At 51.9% G+C, this 18,073-nt stretch overlaps 8 protein-coding genes across 8 annotated transcripts; 5 read left to right on the top strand and 3 right to left on the bottom strand.

Moving 5' to 3' along the window:
* Window positions 1–30: 30 nt before the first annotated feature.
* Window positions 31–4,370, bottom strand: M409DRAFT_20658 (uncharacterized protein; the record flags this gene model as incomplete). The annotated part of the gene is made up of 11 exons (XM_033805487.1): window positions 31–508; window positions 573–725; window positions 777–1,010; window positions 1,059–1,191; window positions 1,248–1,456; window positions 1,514–2,452; window positions 2,504–2,545; window positions 3,359–3,562; window positions 3,618–3,941; window positions 3,989–4,066; window positions 4,117–4,370. The coding sequence occupies 11 exons, from the start codon at window positions 4,368–4,370 to the stop codon at window positions 31–33; spliced, it is 3,048 nt and encodes a 1,015-aa protein (XP_033670328.1).
* A 244-nt stretch (window positions 4,371–4,614) lies between these two features.
* Window positions 4,615–6,908, top strand: M409DRAFT_36216 (uncharacterized protein; the record flags this gene model as incomplete). The annotated part of the gene is made up of 3 exons (XM_033810519.1): window positions 4,615–4,942; window positions 4,994–6,141; window positions 6,204–6,908. 3 exons carry the CDS (start codon window positions 4,615–4,617, stop codon window positions 6,906–6,908), a joined length of 2,181 nt encoding a protein of 726 aa, XP_033670327.1.
* A 774-nt stretch (window positions 6,909–7,682) lies between these two features.
* On the top strand, window positions 7,683–9,546 carry M409DRAFT_65099 (uncharacterized protein; the record flags this gene model as incomplete). The annotated part of the gene is made up of 3 exons (XM_033816372.1): window positions 7,683–7,825; window positions 7,892–7,915; window positions 7,968–9,546. The coding sequence occupies 3 exons, from the start codon at window positions 7,683–7,685 to the stop codon at window positions 9,544–9,546; spliced, it is 1,746 nt and encodes a 581-aa protein (XP_033670326.1).
* Window positions 9,547–9,706: 160 nt separating this feature from the next.
* On the bottom strand, window positions 9,707–10,309 carry M409DRAFT_20656 (uncharacterized protein; the record flags this gene model as incomplete). The annotated part of the gene is made up of 2 exons (XM_033805486.1): window positions 9,707–9,918; window positions 9,976–10,309. The coding sequence occupies 2 exons, from the start codon at window positions 10,307–10,309 to the stop codon at window positions 9,707–9,709; spliced, it is 546 nt and encodes a 181-aa protein (XP_033670325.1).
* A 1,201-nt stretch (window positions 10,310–11,510) lies between these two features.
* Window positions 11,511–12,878, top strand: M409DRAFT_52676 (uncharacterized protein; the record flags this gene model as incomplete). Its single annotated transcript, XM_033812142.1, has 4 exons — window positions 11,511–11,765; window positions 11,802–11,993; window positions 12,025–12,342; window positions 12,615–12,878. The coding sequence occupies 4 exons, from the start codon at window positions 11,511–11,513 to the stop codon at window positions 12,876–12,878; spliced, it is 1,029 nt and encodes a 342-aa protein (XP_033670324.1).
* A 97-nt stretch (window positions 12,879–12,975) lies between these two features.
* On the top strand, window positions 12,976–14,527 carry M409DRAFT_20653 (uncharacterized protein; the record flags this gene model as incomplete). The annotated part of the gene is made up of 4 exons (XM_033805485.1): window positions 12,976–13,047; window positions 13,107–13,188; window positions 13,254–13,430; window positions 13,491–14,527. 4 exons carry the CDS (start codon window positions 12,976–12,978, stop codon window positions 14,525–14,527), a joined length of 1,368 nt encoding a protein of 455 aa, XP_033670323.1.
* A 683-nt stretch (window positions 14,528–15,210) lies between these two features.
* Window positions 15,211–16,976, top strand: M409DRAFT_65097 (uncharacterized protein; the record flags this gene model as incomplete). Its single annotated transcript, XM_033816371.1, has 4 exons — window positions 15,211–15,478; window positions 15,536–15,695; window positions 15,741–16,674; window positions 16,725–16,976. The coding sequence occupies 4 exons, from the start codon at window positions 15,211–15,213 to the stop codon at window positions 16,974–16,976; spliced, it is 1,614 nt and encodes a 537-aa protein (XP_033670322.1).
* Window positions 16,977–17,380: 404 nt separating this feature from the next.
* On the bottom strand, window positions 17,381–17,907 carry M409DRAFT_20651 (uncharacterized protein; the record flags this gene model as incomplete). Its single annotated transcript, XM_033805484.1, has 2 exons — window positions 17,381–17,783; window positions 17,837–17,907. The coding sequence occupies 2 exons, from the start codon at window positions 17,905–17,907 to the stop codon at window positions 17,381–17,383; spliced, it is 474 nt and encodes a 157-aa protein (XP_033670321.1).
* Between the last annotated feature and the right edge of the window lie 166 nt (window positions 17,908–18,073).

Raw genomic sequence — 18,073 nt, 5'->3', positions numbered from 1 at the left:
GAACATTCGTTCCTGCTTGAGTTTCCAGTATCAAGCCAGTCTCGACCTCTTCGAAATGGTACCAGGTTCGTTACGACTAGTTCCACCGTCTTCTCTCCTCTTTCCATACTGCTGGTTGTAGACCATTCGCCACTGCTGCTGAATCGCCACAAGACTATCCAGATGCTGTCTCGCGCTCGGGAAAATTGTGCTCAACTCATCCAACGCCCGGAAAAGGGTCGTCAAGTCTGGCAGAATCTCCTTGGCCCGGTTCTCACCTCCTCGACCAGACACGGAAGCAAAGATCAAGATGAGTGCTGCCGAAGGGAGGAGTTGTGATGTCTCAACATCGAGCCGGTGATAGCCCCAATCCTTCTCGAAGATGTGGAGAATTTGAGCCATGGCGCAAGCCGATTCTATGCACGTCTTACGGGCATGACGGAAGCCACGGCCTTGGGCTGGGAGAGGCTGGACGCGGCGTGAGGTCCAGGGACGGTGGACTAGGATTTGGAGATAGTGGTACTCAATACTGTCAATGGCGAGTTAGTACGTCAGCGCAAGAAACATCCGCAGCTGGTTTGGTTACTGCTTACTGCAAGACGAGCAATTGTGGAACGATCGGCGAAGGAGTCACTTCAGAGACTTGAAGATCATCCGCCAGCCGATCTTTCCATTGGAACATCGCGCATGTTGCAGCTTCGGACAGTTCCTGGAGTGGCTTGGCGGCAATCGTTGTGTTTCCGTATCTGAATGTCGTCGATCAGTCTAGAACTCAACGAAACGAGCAAGCATCTTACAAAGCCCGTGCAATGGGCTCAACAGTGTCCAGTAATGCAATTCTTTGCTCGCAGATCGCATCGACTAGATTTGGCATCGGTCTTGCTTGGCTATATCCATCTTTGGGTATATCTGCTGTGCGTGGGAAGGGCGACCATTGCGTCTGTGAGGATGGAGATGCTGGCCGAGGTCCAGAAACGTTCAGCTCCGACGCATCTAGTGTGAATGGTCTTCCTAAGGAGAAGCTCGATCGACTGTACCACATCAGTATTCGCGCAGTCGGTGGAAGTGGAACGACCCACTAGTTCAAGGCGTAAGATGCCCAAAAGACCATGGCCCGGGTATGCGACTCCTCGGCCGTCATAACGCCCTGTGCGGCGTAAAAATCTGTACTGATGTGAAGTCCCAAGTCGAAACAAAGTCGCATCGCCATACCTAGTGAGAACACATGTTAGTAGTAGTCCTTCATCTCGTATCAGTCTAACACATACCACCGTACAGCCATGAACGTGCAGTGCGTTGAACGCCAGCCTCGTAACTGCTCAACAGCAACAACGCCTGAACCGTAGAGACACATGGACTATCCAGCTCGATCTCAAGCAAAATCTTACTCCGCTCAGCGAAGAATTCTGCCAGCGTGCGAGGGAAGGTCACAAGTCTAGCGTGATAACGAGTCTCATGGCTAGCGCCGATAGCACACCTGTTCATGGTATCAGTCTCAAATTTTCACGATGAAGGCTGAAGAGGCGAGACTTACATAGCATTCAGAAGGACGTCGGAATAAAATCCATTGTTCTCTTCACTATCCTTCCACTGCCTCCTTGCATTTGAAAACATCGGTTCGTCTACCACGGCATGGCATGAGTTGTACCAGGAGAAGAATAAGCCCAGGAAGTGCTCTTCGAGATCATCGTCTATTGACTGATCTAGATCTGCATTGCGGAGGAGCCTTCGCCCTTCCCACTTCAAGGAACGTGGTTTTGATGATGCTGCAGAGGGACCACTGCTGTTGAAGAGATAAGTATTCGCTGGAGCGCCAAAATAACGTAGCTTGCCGTCTCGAGCCAGGTGCAGAGCACCTACTCGTGCGGCGATCTGACCAATTAGTTCAGGGTTGACTTCGTCGTCTCCGTCGCTATCTCCTCCGTTGGCTAGGCCTTGTGAGTTCCGCCGTGAGCGTCCGGCGCCATTTGCAGCATCTGCCATGAAGTCGAGCGTCGTGTTGATTGAGTCTGGTTGAAATTCCATCTCAGGTACGAACATCCCCATCCATGGCCAGTCGGGAGAGAGATTGTCATCCCACGAGAGGAGAGACAGGTCAGAGAAGGAGGCCGGTTCTGTGAAGGTGTTTTCTTCGTTGTTGACCAGAGAACCTCCGCCATGCATGAGTGCATTATTGATATCATGTTCAGCCTGAGCAGTATTGCTGGATGACGGCTTAAGGCTATAGTCTGTACCACCAGTCGGCTCGCCGAGGTCAGGCAATGTGGGTATGCCACCAGTGGCAGACACCCTCTCTTCGGCAACGCCGGCAGGCACACTGAGCTTTTCCAGTCCGACGGCATCGAATATACGATTGACAACGTTTTCGTCATCTTCGCACATGGGAGGTACCGTTATCCTATTATCCGCGAGCATACCCTGCAATGTCTGGATGCGGCGATGTAGCACTGCCAGTGCAGGACGAAACGATAGTCTACAGCCGTCAGCTATCGACCGTGGAGTGGACAAGGGTGCTACAATCTACCGGCGGCCATCTTCACGATCTTCATACCGGCACAGCTTGTTTCTACGACGACAGTTAGCACATTGGGGTGTGCTGCCATCGCACTGTCTCTGGTCAGCCAAGTCGGGTTCACGTGAGCAGCTACCTTACTTTTATTTTGCTGTCCCGACAAGGTTTGCACGCGGTAGTGATGTGCTTTCGGCGTGTGTTGGGTGCTGTGGCTGTCGTGCTCTGCATTGTCACTTGTCATTGATCGATTACTAGAAAGTTTAGTCGGTCATAGTTGAAATCGTCTCCATAGTCGCCAACCATGATGAGGGTAAGATGGGGAAAATTGCGGGGAAGGGGCGAGTGAATGTTTTGCCGCCTCGGCCCGACGTTTTTCCGCCGACGCAGACATAACAGCATTTGTCGACAACTGCATCTTCTATCGAAATATAAGAAAATACTACATCCGACAATACAGAACCCGTATGCCATTAAAGCTTGCCGTCTACGTGTGAGCTTTTCACCTATGGCTCAAGGATGTGAGACCACCGAGTCTGGCCTGCATTCCTACACATACGGACGCTGTTTCTAGAGCGTCCCACATCACCAATCTCAAGATCATTCAAGTTCACTGGAGGTACCGAGAAGATGATTTGCTGCTCCATCCCTCCGATGCTTCGTTCGGTTTACTCAGCCTGGCTTCAGCCTCTATCATGGCCCTCGCAATTGTCTCGCATCGAACACTTCAGGTGTTGCACAAGATAGAAGTGGGCATTGAACAGGATTTATCTTTCGTGAGCTACGATAATCCACATGAAGCGAACTCAGCCGATCTTGGTCCAACTGCATGTGCGACTTCGTGAATACCTGAATTCACCCGACGCTCACATAAGACGGCCCGCATGAATTCCCCCCGTGACCAAAACATCCTCCGATGTCTGATACGCACTTGCATCTGAAAGCAGATAAACTGCCAAACCTTTCAAGTCCACTCGGTCCGCCATCCGCCGCATTGGCGGCTCTGTGTCCATGATGTGTCCAAGGTGTGGCATTCGATTGCACAGATCCAATGTCATATCCGTCTCAGTGTAGCTAGTCATGGGTCAGTAACCTCTTCCTTCTCCTTTGTATCATGAAAAACTCTTACCCTGGCGATATACTGTTGACTCGAATATTGTAGGGGCAGAGTTCGACGCCAAGTGCCTTACACAACGAGACGACAGCCCCTTTGCTGGAGCAGTAATCGCTTGTGTTCTGACCCTTGCTCGCCACATAAGCCGCAATGGATGCGATCATCACGATGTTACCACCGCCCTTGTTGAAGGATGTCGGCGCCTGCTTCTTCATCTGTGCACCACACAATTGAGCTGCGTAGTAAGTTCCTAGGACGTTGATGTTGAAGGTCCGGGCGACGGACTCAGGGCTCCGCTCGAAGAATGGCTCGTCGGCGCATATTCCTGCCGCTGTAACACTGCGACTATCAGTATGGGGCCAATAGACGGTTTCAAGCACGCATACAGTCCGTCAATTCGTCCAAAATCTGAGACAATGGCGTCCACTGATCGTTGGAGCATGTCATATGCTGTGACATCAGTTCTGTTGAAGAAATCAGTCCGCAATCTATCAAGTGGCTGGTTGAGACGCACTTGTATATCTTGAACTGTTGTTCAGGGAATCTCTCTTTCAAAAGATGAAAGTGCGCATGTGGCTCATCCGAGACGTCCAAGATGGCAACATTGCCACCGACCTCTGCCACCGCGAAAGCGAAGGCCAGACCAATACCACGACCGCCTCCCGTGATCACAATCGTTCGACCTTCAAGCGAGAACAACTGCTGGACAGTGCGATGAAGAAAGCCATCTGTGCTCTTCTTGACACCATTGGGCGATGTTCCATTCATGATGAAAACAAAAAATCGAATATAGACTGGACAGAGTCAAAACGAAAGCCAGGAATGTCGACAAGCGTCGTGATCGAACAAATGTACAGCACCTGAGGGATTCACGGAGATCGACCCGTTCCATGTGCAAGAGGCTGTCTGAGTTGGAACTCTTTTCCCGCGGCATTCGGCACAACACCGACGAGCATGAGGATACATACAGTTGGATCGAGAAAGCAAGCAAACGGCAATATAGGGCGCAAATATGACGCTACTCGAGGTTTCCCATCCAGCAGGCCTTCACACCGCGAAAGTCCTCCGCGAGCATTCCAAAGGTCGAGCTTCTGTTTCAAACGCCGAAGTCGAGGAACATTCACCACCACGTCCCCATCCCAATACGATTAACGACGACGATTATGCCGTTCTGAGTGCTCGCAACCTACTTTTCGACATCTGCAATCAGAATGGAGGTGGCCATGGTGGTTCAGCCATTGGCATGGCTGCGATTGGCGTTGCTTTGTACAAATACGCAATGCGATATAACCCATCGAATCCAGAATGGTTTGACCGGGACCGGTTTGTTCTATCCAATGGTATGATATCAATGAAGCGCATATGATTTCTGTGATACTGAGATTGCTTAGGTCATGCCGCAATGATCCTCTATGCATTCAATCATCTTGTTGGCTATGATGACTGGACGATGGAAGAGTTGAAAGGATATGGAAGTGCTAAGCTCGATGGCTTCACTACACTATGCCACGCACACCCTGAAATAGAGGTTCCCGGGGTGGAAGTGACTACGGGTCCACTTGGGCAAGGCGTTGCTAACGCAGTCGGTCTTGCGATTGCCTCGAAAAACTTGGCCGCCAAGTTCAACCAGCCGGGCTACGATATCGTTCAATCTCGGATCTTCTGTACCACCGGAGATGGCTGTCTTATGGAAGGCGTGGCTCTCGAGGCTGTGTCTCTTGCTGGCCACTTGCAACTAGATAACTTGGTTCTCATCTATGACAACAACCAAATCACATGTGATGGACCACTGGACTGGATCAACACCGAAGATGTCAACAACAAGATGAGAGCTTGCGGATGGTGCGTCTTGGAAATTGACGATGGTAACCACGATGTATCCAGGATTGTTACTGCTCTCGACTTTGCCCGATCGGTCAAAGGCAAGCCAGTCTTTATCAACATCAGGACGGTGATTGGAGTCGGGACGGGAGTGGCTGGAACTGCCAAAGCACATCACGGCGTCTTTGACAAAGACAGCGTCACCAAGTCCAAGATCGCGGCAGGCGTTGATCCAAACGCAACTCACCAGGTCTCTTCTCGTGCGTTGTCATACTTCCGCGAAAGGAAAGCCCAGGGTGAGCGTCTGAATGCTGAATGGGAACGTCTTGTCCAGCAGTACAGCAAGGAGCACCCAGACCTATACCGAACACTCCAGCGAAGACGAGCTGGCAACATCAATGATGAAATTTTCAAGATGATCGAGTCCATGGACTCATCTACAATGCAGGAACTGGCCACACGTGAGTCGAACGGCTTGATCATGGAGAAATTATGGCCGCTGTGTGAGGCTCTATGTGGAGGAGGAGCAGATCTGGCAAACTCAAACAAGATTTATCAATCGGCGACCGATGTCTTCTTGCCCTCCCACTACGGCGGCAGATATATTCGCTACGGTATCCGCGAACATGCCATGGCGAGCATATCGAACGGCATAGCCGCTTACAATCACGGCACGTTCATTCCCATCACCGCCACGTTTTTGATGTTTTATCTATATGTGAGTCTCTCTCCGTCTCAAAGACCTACCTCCGAGTATATGAGCTTACGAGTCTTGAACAGGCAGCACCTGGTGTTCGCATGGGAGCCTTAAGCCACCTCCAAGCCTTACACTTTGCAACCCACGATTCGTTCGCCGAGGGTCAGAACGGTCCCACACATCAGCCGGTGGAAGTCGACTCACTATATCGTGCCATGCCCAATATTGTCTATTTCCGGCCGTGCGATGGCGAAGAAGTTCTGGCGGCGTGGAAAGCTGGACTTCTCGCCACAAAGCGACCGACTATGGTGTCGCTGGGCCGCGATCCAATGGGTATTATTCCAGGCACAAGTCGTCAATACGCCCTGAAAGGAGCGTACGTATTACGGGAAAACAGTGAGGCAGACATCACACTTGCGAGCTGTGGTACATGCATGCACCACGTGGTTACTGCTGCCGATCGCCTCGAAGCCGCCGGCATACGTACACGACTTGTCAGCGCTCCCAGCTTTGACCTTTTCGAGGAGCAGTCGGAGGAGTACAAGAAGTCTGTCTTCCCAACTGATGGTCGACCCATAGTAAGCGTCGAGGAGTATGTTGCAACAACGTGGGCCAGATATGTGACTGGTAGCATTGGCATGACAACGTATGGATACTCTGCTTCTGGGGCGAGCAACTGCACAAGGTTTGGGCTGGATGCCCCTGCCATTGAACAGAAAGTACAGCGGTACTTGAAGGAAATGAAAGGGGGGAGTGCAAGGCAAGCAGGTTGGAAAAGGCTGGACTGATGGCAGGTCAAGATATGTCTTTGGTGTGAGCATTCAATGTAATACTTCAGACTCTTGGACGTGCCATTATCTCATTATCGACGCCCCTGAAAGGTTGTAGTGCTCTCAGCAGAAGCTGGCAACTTGCACTGCGTCAAAGTTTTGGCAGTACTTTGCTGCCCCTAGGGAACTGAGATTCTCCTTCATTCACCGCCAGAAAGATCGAGGTGTGACGCCTCACCTTCTCAGTTGGATACAATGAGCATGACCAGACAGGGGTTCAGTCTCTCTCAAAGTCACGAGCGATTGTCATTGGTTCGAGTGTACTTGGAATTACCGCCCTTCAAATCGCGGAACCATTGACTTCTAATCATGCAATATCAAGACAAATTCTCGCCACATGGCAAGTCTTTCCTGCTACAATCATAGAATCTGTTGTAAAATGCTCGGGGCTTTTTCTACCGACAAGGCAATCGTCATCGAATGCCGTATGAGGAGACAAACACCGAGCAGCGGCGGTGATATGCTTCAGGTCTCGTCCGCGATGGATTTTCAAACCCTCCAACTGCGGGTACCCGGCCAAGTCAAAAGAGTTCACCTTGGCCATCGTGATCTCGGCCTTGAAACCCGCTCCATTGGGATTTGACTTCCATATCAGAATTCCGAGAGACTGGGCGGGAAATTGATCCCGAACGGGGATCGAACTCCGCTGCAGTTGCCATAGATGTATCAAACAGAGGATTTGTTTGAATTGGATTGAGCAGTCGAACGTTCAGTGACAGTCCCATTGCCATCATGTCTGAGTACGCCTCTAACTTGGATGCTATCATCATCGGCGCCGGCCCTGCCGGCATTGCCATGGCATATCAATTGAAGCACAAGCTTGGGTTCGAGGAGTTCACTGTTTACGAGAAGTTGGACGGCGTTGGTGGGACCTGGTATGGCAGAGATGCTCCAGATCGTCTTTTGCGCTAGAACTAGCTTGCTGACCTCCAATTCTCTAGGCGGACCAACACCTACCCAGGCTGGTAAGCTTTCGTCTGACCGATTTTTGAAGCTTGATATGTTGACAACGACTAGTGGCTGCGACCTGCCCTCACATCTCTATTCATTCAGTTTCAATCTGAACCCCAACTGGTCCAAACAATTGTGCGAGCAACCAGAGATTTTACAGTGTGAGTGCATGAACAGTCCAAAGCCATTGAGTAGAGCCCAGGCTGACAGAAGGCTGCAGATATGGAGGACACGGTCGACAAATTCGATCTACCCAAGCACGTCCACATGCATCGAATGTATTGGCGCAGAGTGGAAAGCTAATCTCAAGAAATGGAAAGTTCACTTGAAAGATATCAGCACTGGAGCAGACTACTATCGGCACGCGTCAGTTTTTGTCTCCGCCGTAGGGGCGATCTCGTTCCCGCGAGACGTCAGGCTCTCGGGTATGGAAGACTTCAAGGGCCCAATGTTTCACACTGCTCGCTGGGATCATTCTGTCTCATGGAAAGGCAAGAGAGTGGCAGTGATTGGGAATGGGTGTAGTGCGGCGCAAGTCGTTCCGGCTATATCAAAGGGCGCAGCTTTCGTCAAGCAATATGCTCGCAGCGCACAATGGTATCACCCTCGACCGAATCATCGGTTTACGGCTTTCGAGAAATGGGCCTTCAGATGGATCCCACTTTGGCAGCGACTTCTTCGGCTGGGTATATTTCTCGAAGCCGACGAACAGACGACGGCGTACTTCCCAACACCAAAAGGCAAACGGGTCCGAGCTGCAGCTGAGAAGGAATCAACTGAATACATTCGATCAAAGGCGCCAAAGAAATACTGGGACTTCATCGTCCCAGACTTTCCGCTGGGCTGCAAACGACGAATCTTCGACCCCGACTACCTCGACGCGCTAGCACAGCCTAACGTCGAGCTGCTCAACCACGGAATCGACCACATAACAGAGACAGGCATCGTCTCTTCTGGTGGCGATGTGGAATCATTCGACATCATAGTTCTCGCCACCGGCTTCCAAGTCGCAAATTTCCTGACACCAATGAAGATCATTGGGGCACACGGAGCAAGCCTGGAAGAGCAGTGGAATGAGAGCCGTGGCGCTCAAGCCTACATGGGCACATACGTCCACAACTTCCCCAACCTTGCCATTATCTTTGGCCCGAACACGTTCCCAGCCAACAACTCCGCCCTATTCGCCTGCGAAACCCAAGTCGACTACGCGGTCAAATCACTCTTTGAGCCATTGGCAGATGGTAGAGCCGACATCATTGAGGTCAAACGAACCGCAGAGGACTCAGCAACGCAGAAGATCCACCATGAGTTGACTGCGTCTGTCTTCGCGGGCGATTGTTCCAACTGGTACATCGGGAAGCATGGGCGAAACGCAGCATCCTGGCCTGGTCTCGCTCGGTCGTTCTGGCTGGCAACCTATTTTCCAAACTGGAAGGCTTTCAATATGAAAGGTGGGACAATCTTCTGGCCTCTTAAGGCTTTCCAGCGTCGCGTGCTCCAAATCCTTACATCTTCCACAACATATCAGCTGTCGGCGATTCTGGTGGTGACGATGATGATGTTTGGAGATCGCCAAGGAGTTTTGAGTGCCATGACGGCGGTCAGACATGGGCTGGGGAACAGACTGCTGGGCTGGCGACGATAGAAGGGACGATCATCTGGAGGCAAAATCAAATCTTTTCCATGACCGCAGAAGTCAACTTTCGTTCCTCCCCCTTAACTTGCACAACCTTTGTGCCAACTTTTTGAAACCCTAAGTGCGCATACAAAAGCTCCCCCATAGGACTCGCAAACACCGTTGTAGGTCAACCTCTTTCTCTGGCAGCGTATAGTCCCCACTCCGTCAGCATTGCACCTGCTCCGAGCGGTCGATAGTCTGGATGGGTGACAAGTAGCCAAAGGTGAATTTGCTTCTCTTCATACTTTGCAAAGTACTTTCGAAAACTTTCTCCGGCAGCTTCTGTAAAGGCCCGGCAGTGTTCTTTGTTGGCATCTCTTCTTTCGTCAAGACCTTTATCTGTTCACACCGATGTTAGCGGAGACGAGATCCAACATGGACAGTCATTCAAACTACCTGTGCCATGTGCTTTGGTCAGAACAGCAGCATCCCACACGGCAATAGCGACTGGGTTTCGACCGCCGTCGCCTACAGAGTCGCCACTTCGAGCCTCGACCAGATGAACCACAAAGTTCTTAACCTGCTCTATATAACCTTCATACTCCATACGTGTCCATTTGAGGTAGTCTTCTGGGAACTCATCACGGCGGGGAAAGCGATAGTGGACTTCAGGATCATCAGGAAACCCGGCGTGAACGATTTGCACAATGCTATCCAGATCGTCTTTGGTGGCAGCTCGCAGGGCCAGGCTGTCTCGCTGATATACTGGCAGCCTGCTTGTGGTATCCATTTGAGGTGCTTTATTCAAAAGAGAACGGTCAATGCCATGAGGAAAGAATTCTTACTTTGAATGGTCTTAGCTCTTTGAGCTTCGCCATTGGTGCACCGTTTCGACAGGATGACAGCCTATTCCTCTCGGTTCCTCGCAAATCTAGCCCCAAAAGCAATGTCTGGTGTTCGCCTTGATCTTGTGATTGAAACGTTTTTCTGGAAACAGACAAAGACCTCAGCAGAACGTTGATGTAGGTTCGAGCATAAAGACGTATGATACGGTGGTGTTCCGGCCAGTTCCAATGCCTGTTAGATCAACACTATCAATCAGTCAGGTATGAAGCCGATATATCGCGACTCCGTCTCCTCGGAGAATCCAGTTTGTTCCTGCTTCCTTCTGCTCGTGAACACGAGCTTGTAGTACCAACGTGTTGGTTGCCATTCCTCGAATCACGCTGCCTGCTGAACCGAATCGAGACCCATGATGGTCACCACTGACGCAAGAATTAGGATAAAAGTACTTTGGTGACACAGAACGTCCTTGGGGTATAGGCTTACCAAGACGAAGCAGAGATTGGACAGAAATAGGATGAGACTTGACCGATGGTAGACTGTACGAGTAGCTCGGCCCGAACGTACTTCGGCTTCAGCCCTATAGTCACTTCCGGCCCCATATCGATCATCTCTCATGCCGGTCCATTGCAGTAAGTGTCGGACCGATCGGGAACTGTGCACTGGGCACCGTAGTAGCTCAATGACGATATTGATTGGCCCAGTACGTTTTTCCTACCGGTCCGCTCATTCTACATATCTCCTCCTAAACGACTCCAAACGAGCTTAGAAGTCAGTGACACAGAAACTTTACGATGATACTCTCGACCATAATGTGTACAATAGAGGCGTCCAACAGAATGATACTTATACCATCAACACGACGTTACAGTCTGAGAGCTCCACTTGTACTACCATTTCATTCGAACTACAGCTCCGTCAATAGACTCATAGCCAACAACCGTACACAAAGACCCACAATATTGACTTGGTAACACGATGTCCGCGAACAGCACAAACATTGCAGACATCCCTTTCCCGAACTACGTTGAGAGCGAATCCCCGATTTCCAGTTCAAGGACGGCAAAAAGCTCGACCAGCTCAAGATCAACTATCGAACAATCGGCGAGCTGAAGAAAGATGAGAACGGCAAGGCGACCAACGCAGTCATGCTCCTCCACGCCACCACAGCAAGTGGTGCGCAGTGGCTCACTCAAACAACCGCCGGTAACCTCTTCCAGAGTGGACAAGCCATTGACGCCTCGAAATACTTCATCGTCATCCCGGACAGCATTGGGCACGGACAGTCCAGCAAACCATCTGACGGTCTACAGTCCGGATACCCTAGTTACGTCTTCGACGACATGATCGAGGCCCAATATCAGCTATTGACTGAAAACCTTGGAGTCGACCACCTCCGCCTCGTAATGGGCACAAGCATGGGCGGAATGCACTCCTAGGTCTGGGCGACCACACACCCAACCTTCATGGACAACTGCTGCGCCGTTGCTTGTGCACCCGCAGAGATCGGAGGCCGCAACCGAGCATTCCGTAAGGCTGCGATGGAGAGCATCACATCCGACCCAGGCTACAACGGCGGCAAATACACGACCCAGCCGCGCGGTTTCGCTCTCGGACTCCCAGATCGTTCTGTATATGATCAGCTCGCCGCTCCGATGGCAGCTAGATGGACCTGACCGTGAGAGTTCCGACGTCATTACGAATAGCTACGTCCAGAATGAACTCGCGAGACAAGATGCCAACGACTTTGTTTACGCTTTCGCTGCGAGTGCAGACTATGACCCTCGGCCTAAGCTTGGAGACATCGAAGCGAGTTTCATGGCTATCAACTTCGAAGACGACCAGACCAATCCGCCGCAGCTCAAGATCCTGGAACGGGAGATCCAGAAGGTAAAGAAGGGCAGCTTTGTGATTGTGCCTGCTTCGGAGAAGACATATGGTCATTCGAATCAGGGACACGCCGAGTTTTGGGAGCAGTATGTGCGTGAGGTGTTGAAGAATTGAGCGTCGTAATCGCAATCAAGGTGTGAAGGTGCAATTGCATTTCTAGGGAGTAGCATTGATAGGCGTTGATATAGCTTGAGTCACATAGATGTTGTTTTGATGGAATTGTCTCAGGATGCATGTTCTTATCGCTGGGGACTCTTGCCATATTCCTTTTCCTCTATCCACCCCGACGTTGACCTTAGCAAAGCCAGACACAAATACCCGAATTTCGTTTCATGACTTCACCAGGCTGTCTATTCTTATAGAAACTTAATCTACAAACGGTCTCCATCAACTTGAAAGGCCATGTGACTTTCCCTGACCTGCCGCTTGACATATGGCCACGATATCTCAGGCAGATCATTCAGACACCTCCAACATTCTGGCAGATCAATCTACCTCCCGGCTCGTCCAAGACGCTCGACGCCGCCACAACGGCGCAAACTACTGATTCAAGATTCCTCCGCCACGAAGCCCCGGATTCTGAGCCCCGAACTCCAGACGCAGCCTTGCCCCCTTTCGGAATTTGACTTCCGACCTCGACGTGTCTCGAAAGATGAGATGTACAAAACACACTGGTACCGACACGAGAATACTATCGAGCTGATCAATATTGTTCCGCAAAAAATGGCTCCCTCCGCGACAAATGGTCTTCAGCATCAGACGCCGGACAATGCGCCGCTTGGAGCTCTCAAGTCGGTATGAAAACAACGTCCCCGAGCGTCTACACAAGACCCATCTAACGACGTGAATACCAGCTTGCAGACCCCTCCCTCTTCATCCAGAAAGCGTTTGTGGGGAATGAATGGACCGAGAAGAGCAAGTCTTTCGATGTCTGGGGTGAGTGGTCACGAGCGAGAGCCCCTTCGAATGTCCGAGTTGGGAAGCTGACGATTTGAGTAAAGAACCTTCGACAGCTACAGTGCTGGGGACGGTAGCCGACTGCGAGGTTGAGGATTTCCGCCGTGCCATTGAGGTGGCTCACGGCAGTCAAAGCCGGTACTTCGAAGAGACGACTGCGGCGCAAAGGGGCGCTTTTCTGAGGCGATGGTACGATGCTATTATGGCGAATCTAGATGATTGTAAGATCTCAATCCACATGAACTCTGAAATTGAGTGAATTTAATCGACGGCAAATGCAGTGGGTGTGATTCTCTCCCTCGAGAACGGCAAAACCCTCTCCGAAGCTAAAGGTGAAGTCTCCTACGCCGCCAGCTTCATCGCTTGGTTCGCAGAGGAAGCGACACGAGCTTACGGGCACACAATCCCGTCGTCCAGCCCCAACGCAACTCTGCACACTGTTCGAGAACCCGTTGGTGTCTGCGGAATAATCACGCCCTGGAACTTCCCCGCTGCGATGATCACGCGGAAAGTCGCGCCGGCGTTGGCGGCAGGCTGTGCGGTGGTCATCAAGCCACCGAGCGAGACACCGTACTCGGCGCTGGCATTGGCAAAGCTGGCTGAGCGCGCGGGCATGTATCCTGGTATCATGCATGTGTGTCCGACGAAGGACCGCTCGGCGAGCTCAGAGCTAGCGACGAACCCGCTCGTGAGGAAGATCAGTTTCACCGGCTCGACGGGTGTGGGCAAGATGCTGGCGAATATGGCCGCAGGGACGCTAAAGAAAGTCAGCCTGGAGTTAGGCGGGAATGCACCGTTCATTGTCTTTGATGACGCTAATGTGGATTTGGCGGTTGAGGGCGCTATGTTCTGCAAGTTCCGATGCTCGGGGCAGACTTGCGTGTGTGCCAATCGGTTCTATGTGCAGAGAGGCGTGGTGGGAGAATTCACGCGGAAGCTCGTCGATGCGGTGGAAACACTGCAGACTGGGCCTGGTCTAGACGGTCGGACGACGCAGGGGCCTCTGGTGAACGAAGCGGCGGTGGCGAAAGTAGCAGAGCATGTGACAGATGCCGTGGAGAAAGGCGCAAAGTTGGAGATTGGTGGCAGTCGTGAGAAACGGGCAGGATACTTCTTTAGTCGCGACGTTGGACGGTGCTCGCGGGTAGCGAGGAAGCTTCAAGTAGGTATGGTGGGCGTCAACACTGGCAAGATTTCCGCCGCAGAGGCGCCGTTTGGGGGAGTTAAAGAGAGTGGGTATGGCCGGGAAGGCAGTCTGTATGGCATGGAAGACTACCAAGTGGTGAAGAGTATCACCATTGGAAACTTAGATCGGTAGACAACTCACGACGTTAGATTGTTGCACGCTCTGCTGTTGTTAGTCTGCGTGACGAGTAGTTGGAGCTCAGATGACTAGTGTGGATGTCGTCGTAATCTGCTATTGTCATGATTGGTATCCTGAAAGCCTCCAGAGGTAGCCGCGTGCGTCCACGAGAACTGTTCGCGAGAACATTGATCCTCAGAAGATACACGTCGACACGAAAGAGGATGTGCATCTGTTCGTCACAGCAAACCAAGGCCGCTTCGCGCAAATTCCCTCACTGGGCGGACCCCCTAGCCTATGACCCGACGCAAGTCCTTCATCCGTGGCTTAGGCCTCTCGGACGAGGCGCCGAGCAAGGCTAGAAGCCAAGGAAAAGGAAACCCAGTCTATGATGCAGCGCCGGATGTTGAATTCCACGCCCCGGATTCGTCCCCGCATGGAGCAATACGTACCCCAGGAGGTAGATCTCTGTGCTACCCTCGGGCCTATTTGAACTCGCCTGACACCGGCCACGTGTGATTCAAACTCAAGTCTAGTCTTTGATCAGTCAACAGCCTCTTCTACATCGTGTTGAATCATAAGACATGAGCGACTCCAAACCATCCCCTACGGAAAAGCCTACAATGCGCGACGACGGTGCCGTCCACGCGGAGATCATTCAAGATGACACCATTCGACGAGGGTCCATTGCCTCTGAGATGCACACCGAAGCACCAGTCTGGGACCTCCGCCGCACATACACCAAGAGTGGCATTGCAGGGCTCTTGAGCTCCCGCTACGTCTTCCTGTGCGCCCTCTTCGCGACGCTGGGCGGTCTGCTGTTTGGCTATGACCAAGGCGTTGTGTCGATTACGCTCGTGATGCCACAATTTCTTCAAGAGTTTCCGGAGGTCTCGCAGGAGGCTGCCGGGTCTGGATTTAAGAAAGGGTTGATGACTGCTGTTCTGGAGCTGGGGGCTTTCATTGGTATGTCGGACATGCGATGATAACGATACGTATGTCGTGGCTGATGTACATCGATAGGGGCGATGAATCCAGGGTGGATCGCGGACAAGATCTCGAGGAAGTGGAGCATCTTGACGGCGGGAATCATCTTCCTCATCGGCGCAGCCATGCAAACCGGGGCCGTCTCATACGGAATGCTCACGGCTGCCCGTGCCATCGGTGGTATTGGGGTTGGGATGTAAGTCGCTCAATTCTATCCGCCTTCCAAAGCTGACAATATCAGGCTTGCCATGGTCGCACCGCTTTACATTTCCGAGATCGCTCCCCCTGAGATCCGCGGCACACTCCTTGTACTTCAAGAGCTCTGCATTGTCACCGGCATTGTCATCGCCTTCTACATCACCTACGGTACTCGCCACATCCAAAGCGAATGGTCGTGGCGGCTGCCGTTCTTGATCCAGATGATCCCCGCCGTGATCATGTGCGTAGGCGTCTGGTGGCTGCCATACTCGCCTCGCTGGCTGTGTCAGCGTGGTCGCGACGACGAAGCTCTCGAAACGTTGGCGAAGATCCGTCAGCTCCCTACATCGGACGAGCGTGTCTTGCAGGAATGGTTCGAGGTGCGAGCTGAGTGCGCCTACCGGCAGGAAATGTCTGCGAACAGGCACCCGAAACTCATGGAGCCTGGCAGGTGGAACGCCATCAAGCTGCAGGTTTCACTCTACGTCGACTGCTGGAAGATGCCGATCTACAAGCGGACTCAGGTCGCTGTCGGTCTGATGTTTTTCCAGCAGTTTGTGGGCATCAACGCACTCATCTATTACTCGCCTACCTTATTCGCAACCATGGGTCTTGACTATGAGATGCAGTTGACCATGTCAGGCGTGCTGAACATCTGCCAAATGGTTGCCTGCATCTGGTCGCTGTGGGGAATGGATCGATTCGGACGGCGAAAGCTGCTGCTTGGAGGTGGAGTCTGCATGTTCCTCGCCCACCTCATCATCTCCATCTTGGTCGGCAAGTTCAATGGCAAGTGGACTGAGAACTCTGGTGCGGGCTGGGCGAGCGTCGCCTTCCTACTGTTTTTCATGTTGACGTTCGGAGCGACATGGGGTCCCATTCCATGGGCGATGCCCGCTGAGATCTTCCCGTCGTCGCCGAGGGCGAAAGTGTGTGCTTACGGGACCATGTCGAATTGGGGCAACAACTTCATCATTGTAAGTCATCATTTCTCAAAAGGATCAGTCCGAGACTAATCTCAATGCAGGGCCTGATCACGCCTCCAATGATCCAGAATATCGGCTTCGGCACATACGTCTTCTTCTGCGCATTCTGCGGCATCGCCCTCGTCTGGGTCTACTTCCTTGTGCCAGAGACCAATGGTCGGACGTTGGAGCAGATGGATTCGGTATTCAAAGACAAGACCACGGCAGAGGAAGCCCAGCGGCGAGCTGCGATTGAGGCTTCGTTATGGGAGTCCCGCCGAGGTCCACATGGGCAGGTCAAAGTTGAGGCCTGATCAATGATTTGAGTTATTTGTGAGTTCTGTTTGTTCTTCACGGCGTGTATAACGAAGGCCCGGTGGAGCCATCGATCGTGAAGGCGATCCGCGTCTTGAAGAGCTCCTACGTCGTTCTGATAGCAAGTCATCGAATTCGTCAAACTTCCTCATTATGAGACCAGCGGTAACCGAGTACCACGAAAAGCCTCACTACAAAGCTGCTGCGACTAGCAAGGCTTGTTATCGTCATACCTCTGGTAATACAAGAACGTTCAGCAGGGCCCATGTAAAGGTATTGTTATGTATTGTCTACTTCGCTGTATAGTCTCTTTCTATACCTGGTAAAGTAACTGCTGTAATACCCCATCTCAAATGGTTGGCCGCTTCACCGCATCCAGCCTGGATTTGCACAATATGCACCCTTAGGCACCATCCTGCGTAACGCTGTAGCCCTGGATAGCTGGCTTCCCAGGCAAAGTGTAGCATCCTGGAGTATCGATCGTTCCTAGAGTGCCTGCGTTCAGGGTGAAGGCTGCCTCGGGTTCAGGAAGACCCTCCTGGCAGTAGTCGTCCGTGAACACAGCAGGATGAAGCTGTCCGTTTGGTCCGGGTCCGGTGAAGGTCAGCTGGAAGCTGCCAAAGTATTCACTCCCAAAGCCGACTGAATGGTAGTTGTCAGGATCGTTCGTGCCTTCGAAACCATAGAACCAGGCACACAGAGAGCTGCCGGTATAAGTCTTGTTCCATGGGTTGCCGTCGGTGAGCTGCTGGCCAGTATCGCCATTGTATCCGCAGTGGTAATCACCCCACCACTGAATGGTGTACCTAAAGTTCCGTTAACAATAGAATTGGCCTTTCCACATTCTGCAGCCACTGACTCGCTTGCTTGAGCCCAGGTAGTGGGTGTCAGACAGGCCAAAGAGACCGCAACGGCGCTGAGTCGGAACATGCTGTATGAATTGTATCTTGTCGTCGACTGATGTTGGTTGCAAAAACTGAAGTGATTGCTTTTGGAGTCTTGCGATGATTATACTCAGTGATGATGGGAAGCATAGCTACTTATATGCCTTTATCTCTTTTTCTAGCGTAGGGTTAGCAGCCAGTACTGACAACAC

Source organism: Zasmidium cellare, assembly GCF_010093935.1.
Source record: "Zasmidium cellare ATCC 36951 unplaced genomic scaffold M409scaffold_10, whole genome shotgun sequence".
In the NCBI taxonomy this organism is placed as follows: Eukaryota; Fungi; Ascomycota; class Dothideomycetes; order Mycosphaerellales; family Mycosphaerellaceae; genus Zasmidium; species Zasmidium cellare.
The sequence above is the reverse complement of the archived record's forward strand: the minus strand, read 5'-3'. Positions and strand labels throughout refer to the sequence as shown.